At 37.5% G+C, this 10,157-nt stretch overlaps 1 protein-coding gene across 1 annotated transcript; it reads left to right on the forward strand.

The window, feature by feature from the left end:
* The first annotated feature begins 1,124 nt into the window (after positions 1-1,124).
* On the forward strand, positions 1,125-10,143 carry LOC141283495 (headcase protein homolog). Its single transcript, XM_073816780.1, has 4 exons — positions 1,125-1,479; positions 4,129-5,262; positions 8,373-8,527; positions 9,728-10,143. The coding sequence occupies exons 1-4, from the start codon at positions 1,323-1,325 to the stop codon at positions 9,890-9,892; spliced, it is 1,611 nt and encodes a 536-aa protein (XP_073672881.1). The 5' UTR covers positions 1,125-1,322; the 3' UTR covers positions 9,893-10,143.
* Positions 10,144-10,157: the final 14 nt, after the last annotated feature.

The raw sequence follows: 10,157 nt of genomic DNA on the forward strand, positions 1-10,157 counted from the left end.
ATGAAAAATCATGGAACATTCAATGCTTAATTTATTTTAATTATTCTTGATATATATTAAATTTATTAAAAACTGTAGGGGGAGCACAACAATCTCTTTGGGGGGGGGCACTGACTGAGGGCGACTATTACAGAAGGTTCAAACGCTCACTGATGCTTTAGAAGGAAACAAGATGCATTAAGAGCCGGGGATGAAAACTTTTAGAATTTTGAGGATCAGGGTATATTTAACTTATTTTGTCTTCTGGGAAACATGCAAATATATTCTGTAGCTTCTAAAGGGCAGTACTAAATAAAAAACAAACAAACAATTAGGCAAAATAAGAAAAATGTACAAATCTTCATTCTGTTCAAAAGTTTTTGCCCTCTGGCTGTTAATGCATTGTGTTTCCTTCTGAAGCATCAGTGACCGTTTGAACCTTTTGTAATAGTTGCATACGAGTCCCTCAGTTGTCCTCAGTGTGAAAAGACGGATCTCAAAATCATAAAGTCATTATTGGAAAGGGTTTAAATACACAAATATGCTGAAAAACCAAAGAATTTGTGGGACCTGAAAGATTTTTCAGAAGAACAGTGGGCAGTTTAACTGCTCATTTTTATAAATTCGACACTTTTCTCTTGTGGGCTATATGTAAACGTCTTTTATGTGAAATATCTTATTCAGGTCAGTACTAAATAAAAACTAACTTATTTATCCCTCTTAGTTTGGTCAAATAATTAACATCTTGCAGATTCTGCAAGGTGTGTAAGCTTTTGAATTTGACCTCAACTGTAATAGTTCTCTGAAAGTTCTCTGTGGAACTTTAAATGCTTCTCCAATGAAATTTGGCTGAAAGACCATTTTATGTTCTAATTAGACCCTTGAATTTGAAGAATATCATGTCGAAGAGCAAAATTAAGGTCTTATCTCGTCAGATAACAGCTCAAATAGCATGTTTATCACTTGTAAAGCCATATGTGGCAAAGCATGTATGGCTTAAATAATTTTAGCAGTGTGTCGATTATTTGCTCGGGACTCCCTCTTAGGTCTGTGCTATTAATAACTCTGAGCTCCGGGTCTGGATCAGAGATGGAGGCGGGGCCAGAGGAACGTTCTCTCTTCAGAGCAGGAATCAAAACAAGAGAGGGACACGCCTTCTTCATGGTGTACCTCTGCTGTCAAGACTGCCTGCATAAATCTGGAGGATGATGATCGAACTGTAACATCTGCATCCCCCGTGCATTACAATTTGCAGTGAAATCGTCAAGCAGCCTCGACATGATATCCGCAGAAAAGATCGGTGGCGATCGCTGACAGGCTGCATTCATACTGAGCGCACCATTATGCCCAACCAAAAAAGCAACAAGGGGAAGAGAAATAAACGCACGAACAGTAGCGGGGACGAGCAAGAAAATGGAGCCTGTGCGTCTGCGGTTACAGGAGGAACTGCCTCGGTGTTGACTGGAGCGACAGCGGGTCCGCCGAGCGACAATAGAAGCGGTAAGAACGTCACTTCAGTCAGTGTTCTACCGAATGGTACGTTTCTCTGAACGTGCGCGCGCGTGCGTTACCTTCTCTTCCCTTTAATGTTCTTTCACTTGCAGCAACTTGTTTTGTGCGCGTCATCACCAGCAGAATTGTTACGACATTGGCTGGAGATTTCCGTGTTTTCACTTATCGTCCTGCACAAGGTGGTTGCGTAGGCCTTGTTCAAGGGTAGATGCACTTGGCATAGAGTTGCATGTGATCTGGAGATCAGTGTTGTGTGTATGATGTGTAATGGCAGGTCATATCACCCTAATGATGTGCAGAATAGAATGGCTTTGGCTCTTGAGGTAATGGAAGGTGGTATCTATTTTTGAGTGGCAGCTATGAATAATGGAATATTTACAGCGAGAGCTGTTGAATATCAGGGCGCAGGTAATCACAGCCATGTTATATTTAGTACTACAGCAGCGTAATTATTTTTATCAACATTTATTGACAAGTAGTTTAAGTAAGTTTTAGACAAATTGTATGTCTTCACCAGGAACAAAAATAGTTCAGAAAACTTTTGCAGGTCACTAAGCAATGCACAGGTTAAAATCTGGATTGGAACTACTTTTATGAGTGGAGTGGAGCGTTCAAAAGAATGCTTTTGTCAGATTAGTTCACTTCCAGAACAGAACTTTAAAGATAATTTACTCACCCCCTTGTCATCCATGTCTTTCTTTCTTCAGTTGTAAAGAAATTATGTTTTTTGAGAAAAAAAAAATTCAGGAACTTTCTCCATATAGTGGACTTCTAGGTACCTGCGAGTTCAAACTTCCAAAATGCAGTTTTAATGCAGCTTCAAAAACTCTCCAAAACAATTCCAGCCAAGGAAGAAGAGTCTTATCTAGCGAAACGATCAGGTATTTACTAAAAAAAAATAAAAAATGAAAATCGTCTGCGATTCGCTTAAATCTAATTTTCTCCTCCAACTTCAATGACTTTCTTTGCATGTTCACTTCGTAAACACTGGGTCTTTACTTCTGCAGCGATGTAGAACGATTTTGAAGTTGGTGGAGAACATGAGATGGGAGTATTTTGACATACCCTAACTGCATTGAACCGGAGTGCACAGAGTACGCATGTGCATCGCAGAGCTAGACAAGATGAGAATTTGAGGTTAAGATGTATATAAATTGTAATTTGTTTTTGAAAATAAAAGATAATTTCACTAGATAAGACTCTTCTTCCTTGGCTGGGATCATGTAGAGCCCTTTGAAGCTGCATTTAAACGGCATTTTGGAAGTTCAAACTCAAACTCCATAGAAGTCCACTATATGGAGAAAATTCCTGAAATGTTTTCCTAAAAAACATAATTTCTTTACGACTAAAGAAAGACAGACATGAACATCTTGGATGACAAGGAGGTGAGTAAATTATCTGTACATTTTTGTTCTGGAAGTAATCCTTCAATCACCTGACTCCACTCCATGTTTTAATTTTAACACATCAGCACACTGAGAGAAACCCAGTCAGAGCAATTACTGAGCTAGGGGAAACACTACCATCGAATTTATACAACTTTAAAAAAACATAGATGCTATTCTTTCACTCTTTACTTTGAATATTCTAGTTCGAAAGGTAGTGAACAAACAGTATTCAAACAGAAAAGCAGCGCTGTCCAATCAAATCTGAGGAATGAGCCTTTGTTTTATAATTGTCTTTCACTGCCTCTCATGAGACACACATTCAGACTTCATTCAACAGTAGTGTTGCGTAATATTGGTTCTTTTTGAGTGGATTCGCACCCACAGAGTAATCATAAATAGAACTGATGTATTGAATGTACTGACATTGAGCATTCTGTCAGTGAAGCTGCTTGAATCACATTGTCTATAAATAGACATCCCTTCATGAATTTGGTGAAGGTTTGCTTTTCGGGTTTATTATTTACAACATTATTTGTGACCCTGGACCACAAAACCAGTCATAAGTAGGATGGGTATATTTGTAGCAATAGCCAAAAATACATAGTATGGAGCAAAATTCTCGATTTTTCTTTTATGCCAAAAATCATTAGGATATTAAGTAAAGATCACGTTCTGTGTAGATATTTTGTGCATTTCCTACCATAAATATATCAAAATGTTATTTTTGATTAGTAATATGCATCACTAAGAACTTAATTTGGACAACTTTAAATACGATTTTCTCAGCATTTTGAATTTTTTGCACCCTCATGTTTTCAAAACAAAAAAAAAATTTGAGCTTTGTGTTCCAGGGTCACATTTATTAAATTAATTATTCCGTTTTAGTGTATAATATAAGGTATTGTAATCTGCATTGCATATATTTTACATTAAAGGAACAGTTCACTCAGAAATGTAAATCCTCACATTTCCTCACCCTCATGTTGTTCCAAGCTCTTTTTTTTCTTCCTGGGACATAAAAGAAGATGTTAGGCAGAATGACAGCATAAGTCACCATTCACTTCATCTTCTTTTCACCTACAATGAAGGTGAATCATTCTAACATCTCTTTTTGTTCTACTGAGGAAAGAAAGTCATACAGTTTTGAAACGACATGAGGGTGAGTAAATGACTGTAAATTGTCATTTTATGTGAGCTATTTCTCTTGCATCAATTCTAAATTAATATGATATGCCGTTGTGTTTGGCAGAGGCCCCATGTGCCACCCCATTAGTGTGCAGTCTGGGCCGTCCCGTTGATCTTGAGAAGGACGACTACCAGCGTGTGGTGTGCAACAGTGAACTCTGCCCCTACGGCAATTGGATGCACCTGCAGTGCTTCTATGAGTGGGAGAGCAGCATCCTGGTGCAGTTCAACTGCATCGGCCGAGCCCGCAGCTGGAACGAGAAGCAGTGCAGACAGAACATGTGGACCAAAAAGGGTTACGATCTGGCCTTCCGCTTCTGCTCCTGTCGTTGCGGCCAGGGACACCTGAAAAAAGACACGGACTGGTACCAGGTGAAACGCATGCAGGACGAGCGCAAGAAAAAGATGCCGGAGAAAGGGAGTGGGAAGCTCAGCAGTGTTGCCTCCGGAGGAGGTGTTGCCTCCGGAGGAGGTGGCGCCTGTGGCGGATGTGGTCCGGAAGTTCCTGATGAGCCCAAGAAAGGGAAATCATCTGCAAGCCATAAGCTAGCACACCGTGGCTCCAGCCAGGAACTGTCTCGCAGACAATCGGCAGATTGGCAGAACTGTCAGGAGAGATGTCACGCTGGTCCTCCCAATGCTGCCAGCGGGGTTTCCCACGGGCTCCGCTCCCCTTGCGAATCCCCCGCTCAGTCCCCTCCATCGGGCTTCTCCTCCTTCTCTCCCCAGTCCCTCGGTGGGCCGCGGAGTTCGAGGCACCTGGGCGAGTTTCTTAAGAATGCGTTTCATACGGAAGGCCACAGGAAGCATTTGCTGTCCGGAGGTGGGATGCCACGTGGCATGGCTCAGTTTGAACAGGGAGCAGCTAACATGTGCCTCCCTCGGCTTTCTCCCGGAGACAACCCTGTGCAGTTCTTGAGGAGGCTGGATCTTTCGGAGCTGCTCACGCACGTTCCCCGCCACAAGCTCAACACCTATCATGTGCGAATGGAGGACGATGCCCAGGCCGGGCAGGGAGAGGATCTCAGGAAGTTCATCCTCTCTGCGCTCAGTGCGAGTCACCGCAATGTGGTGAACTGTGCCCTCTGCCATCACACCCTGCCCATCTTTGAGCAGTTCCCTTTAGTGGACGGAACGCTATTCTTAAGCCCTTCACGCCATGATGAGATTGAGTATGATGTACCCTGCCATTTACAAGGTGAGCAAATCCACTATTCACACTCAGAAGGCGTTGTTGCTTGTTTACTTTACATATGTGACCCTGGACCACAAAACCAGTCATAATGATCAATTTTTTGAAATTGAGATTTACATATCATCTGAGGGTGCAAAAAAATCCAAATATTATGAAAAAAATCACCTTTAAAGTTATCCATATGAACTTCTTAACAATGCATATTACTAATAAAAAAAAAGAAAACATGATCTGTACTTAATATCCTAATGATTTTTAGCATAAAAGAAAAATCTATAATTTTGACCCATACAATGTATTGTTGGCTTTTGCTACAAATATAGCTGTGCTACTTAATATTTTGTGGTCCAGAGTCACATATTTAAAGAAAAAAATGTGTGTGGAGGTGTTATTTCACATCCGGGTTCCATAAATTACACAAAAAAAGATTTGCTGTAGAAACCTAAATTAATTCATTCATATATTACAAAGTTAATTATAAAGTTTAATTCTGTTTAAATTGAATGAAATTTTTATTATTTAAACAAGTTTCAGTTAAAGCAAACTTCCTGAATAATTGTTTGAACATTTCCAGTGTACCATATCAGTTGCTAGGTAATATTTAGGGATTCTTTTTTTATTTTATCAGTATTGGTTGATATTTATGGAAACCCGTTTCCACCACTAAATCAAAAATAAAAAAAGGTTATTGCAACTTGTTATCTCACAATTCGGACTTTTTTTCTCAGAATGGCATGATACAAACTCGCAATTTGGACTTTTTTTCTTGCAATTGCGAATTTGTATCTTGCAATTCTGACTTTCTTTCTCAGAATTGTGAGATATAAACTCGCAATTGCAAGTTATAAACTTCAGTTCTGAGGAGAAAAAAAGAATGATATGTTCACAGAATTGCAAGTTTATATCACGCAATCGCAGTGTTATTTCTCAGAATTGCAAGATATAAACTCACAATTCTGAGAAATAAAGTCACAATTACGTGATATAACGTTGCAAATTGCAAGGTATAAAGTCAGAATTCTGAGATATGAACTTGTAATTATGAGAAATGAAGTCAGAATGGTGTGATATAAACTGGCAATTGCGAGTTATTAAGTCAGAATTGTGAGATATACAGTTTTTTTTTCTCCTCAGAACTGGACTTTATAACTCGCAATTGCCAGTTTATATCTCACAATTCTGAGAAAGAAAGTCAGAATTGTGAGATACAAAGTTGCAATTGCAAAAAAAAAAATCTGAATTGCAAGTTCTGATCGCAATTCTGACTTTATTTCACGCAATTGTGTTTATATCCCGCAGTTCTGACTTTATATCAAGGAATTCTGACTTTATAACTCACAATTGTGCTTTATATCTCACAGTTCTGAGAAAAAAAGTCAGAATTGTGAGATAAAATGTCGCAATTACCATTTTTATTTTTTATTCAGTGGCAGAAACGGGCTTCCGTAGATACTGGATATTTAATAGTTGCTTGTTTCTCCTATTTTTCAATTTAGATGCCATCATCTTTAAAAACACTAATAATTTAATAGCACTGTTAAATTTAAATTTTAATCTGTCCACTGCTAATGTAATGTAATGTAATCTCATAATGAATATCCATTTTTATACTGTACATTATAACATTGCGATGCCTGAATTCACTTGGAACATTTAATATGATGATTTTTATTTTTAATCTGTTTAGACAAAATTGTATTGAATTTTAATATTGCCTATTTACTGCTTAGCAGCCATAAAATGAAAATAATTATTAGACACATTTTTAGTAGGGCTGGGTAAAAAATAGCGATTTCTCGATTTTAATCGAATCTTATTTTTATAAAGTGATATTGATTCTTAAATCACAAATCAATTAGTCTAGACTGTTTTCGGTTTATGAACGTCTCAGATTTGAAACTGTTTAATGTGGGGTGACGCATTGCTGTTGCGCCTTAATTCAAGAGAAGTCGCACATGGACTGATTGTCTCCTCTGCTTTAATACCAGTTTCAGCTCGAAATAAACATGAATAAACATCTGAAGGTATGTTGAAAAGAAAGTGTACAACTTTCTGTAATCCGTGTCCCGTGTTATGTAATCGCTCTATCAGTGTTATAACCGCACAAAATATCAATATATGATGGAAGCAATGTCTCGTATCTCATTTACCTCAGAAAAACATATTTGGTGACCAGAACTCATTAGTCAGCTAGAAAAATTAACTATATTTAGCATTTTTCTAAAAAATATGCACCATATAACATATTTATTATAGTTTTTACTGTTCATCACTGTTTAATTTGTTTGAATAAATCTGTCAAGTTTTTATGACAGCCACCATTTAAATGTTTATATTTCAAAAAAGCAATTGTAGTAGAACATAGTTATGTAATTGAAATTTTATTATTATAAAAACTTCATCGCACTGTCAGCATTTAATATTGTAGTAATGTAGTGCCAACTGACTCTAATATATATTTTGCAGCATTACTTGCGTTCTGCCAAGAAAATGTGGCATGTACTGTACCTGATGTATATCCAAAATAATCAATATTGAATCGAATCGAATTGAATCGTGAAATTTGTGTCAAAACCCAGCCCTAATTTTTTAGTATGTCCTTGTTTTTGCTATGGGTTCACAACATTGCAATTTTTTTCATTGAGTGTGTCTCTTTGCCCTGGTTAGAAAAGAGTTTGTTGACTTTTCTGGAACATTGCAGGCACGCTGTTAATGGCTGATATAGCAAAAAGAGCAAAAACTTTTCCATTCCCAGCTTTTTTTTTTTTCATTTTTATTAAATAACACTGAGCTGAGTCAGTTGATAAACTGTGCATGATAATACTTTTACCATAGCAGGAACAATTCAAGTATCATTAAATAGCATTTGAGAATGAAGTATGACTGTCGTTGAAGAGTAAAGCAAGGTTCTGAGCAAAGTACCAAGAACATAAATTACTTTGAGTTCATTGGGAATAGAGCGAATCCTTTTCTTCTCTCTAGTAAAGAAGCGAAGCAGCTGTGACAGATAATAATGCTTTGATCATGGCATGTCATTAAATCCCTATTAGAATATATTTTCATTAATTAGAGTCTAATTGCAGTTTAAAGGGCTTTCTGTTTATGTTCTAAAGGGAGGCTGATGCACCTTTATGCCATCTGTGTGGACTGCCTGGAGGGAGTGCACAAAATCGTATGTATAAAGTGCAAGTCCAGGTGGGATGGAAGCTGGCACCAGCTGGGGACAATGTACACATACGACATACTGGCTGCATCACCATGCTGCCAGGTAATCAATTTGTTTGTGCTCAGAAAATGCTAGATTATATACTTAATTACAGTTGAAGTCAAAAGTTTACATACACCTTGCAGAATCTGCAAAATGTTAATTATTTTAGCAAAATAAGAGGGATCATACAAATTACAAAACGCGTGTTATTTTTAATTTAGTACTGACCTGGATAAGATATTTCACATAAAAGACGTTTACATAGTCCATAAGAAAAAATAATAGGTACATTTATAAAAACGACCCTGTTCAAAAGTTTACACACACTTGATTCTTAATACTGTGTTGTTACCTGAATGATCCACAGCTGTTTTTTTTCATTTAGGGATAGTTGTTCATGAGTCTCTTGTTTGTCCTGAACAGTTAAACTGCCTGCTGTTCTTCAGAAAAGTCCTTCAGGTCCCAGATTCTTTGATTTTTAAGCATTTGTGAATTTGAACCCTTTCCGACAATGACTGTAAGATTTTGATTTGTTCACATGCAACTATTACAGAAGGTTCAAACGCTCACTGATGCTTCAGAAGGAAGAACGATGCATTAAGAGCAAGGGGTGAAAACTTTTGAACAAAATAAAGAGATGTGTACATTTTTCTTATTTTGCCTAAATATAATACTTTTTTCATTTAGTACTGCCCTTCAGTAGCTAAAGAAGATATTAACATGTTCCCCAGAAGACAAAATAAGTTAAATTTACCCTGATCTTCAAATTCAAAAATTTTCACCCCTGGCTCTTAATGCATTGTGTTTCCTTCTGGAGCATCAGAAAGCATTTGAACCTTGTGTAATAGTTGCATATGAGTCCCTCAGTTGTCTTCAGTGTGAAAAGATGGATCTCAAAATCAAACAGTCATTGTTGGAGAGGGTACACAAACATGCTGAAAAACCGAAGAATCCGTGCGACCTGGAAGTTTAACTGTTCAGGGCAAACAAGGGGCTCATGAACAACTCTCACTAAAAAAAAGCCCAGCTGTGGATCATTCAGGTAACAACACAGTATTAAGAATCAAGTGTATGTAAACTTTTGAACAGGATCATTTTTATAAAATGGATGTAAACATCTTTTAAGTGAAATATCTTATTCAGGTCAGTACTAAATAAAAAATAACCTCTTATTTTGCTAAAATAAGAGTTTGTAAACTTTTGACTTCAACTGTATATATAAATACTAATCAAATGCTCCACCACTCTCCATCTGCCTAGGCCCGGCTGAACTGCAAGCATTGTGGGAAACCTGTCATAGATGTACGTGTGGGCATGCAGTATTTCTCAGAGTACAGCAATGTACAGCAGTGTCCTCACTGTGGAAATCTGGACTATCACTTTGTAAAGCCATTCTCCTCGTTTAAGGTTCTCGAAGCTTATTGACAAAAGTTGCATTTGCATGCTAGTATTTTTCCCTGTTTTTTTTATTGATAGAATTACTTATTTTGGGCTCTTGTCGACACTTTGTGTGGAACTAGTTCTCTTTAGGAACAAAATAGAAAGGATCAAAGCATACAATGCTGATCGTCAGAGAGCGTGTCTTTTATTAAAAGAAAGAGGGTGTGCTTTTGCGTATATTCTAACGCCATCCTTGAAATGTTCGAGCTTGCATTTAAAAAACAAAGCAACAATACTGTGACAAGTGAAT

Source organism: Garra rufa, chromosome 13 (genome assembly GCF_049309525.1).
Source record: "Garra rufa chromosome 13, GarRuf1.0, whole genome shotgun sequence".
Taxonomy (NCBI): domain Eukaryota; kingdom Metazoa; phylum Chordata; class Actinopteri; order Cypriniformes; family Cyprinidae; genus Garra; species Garra rufa.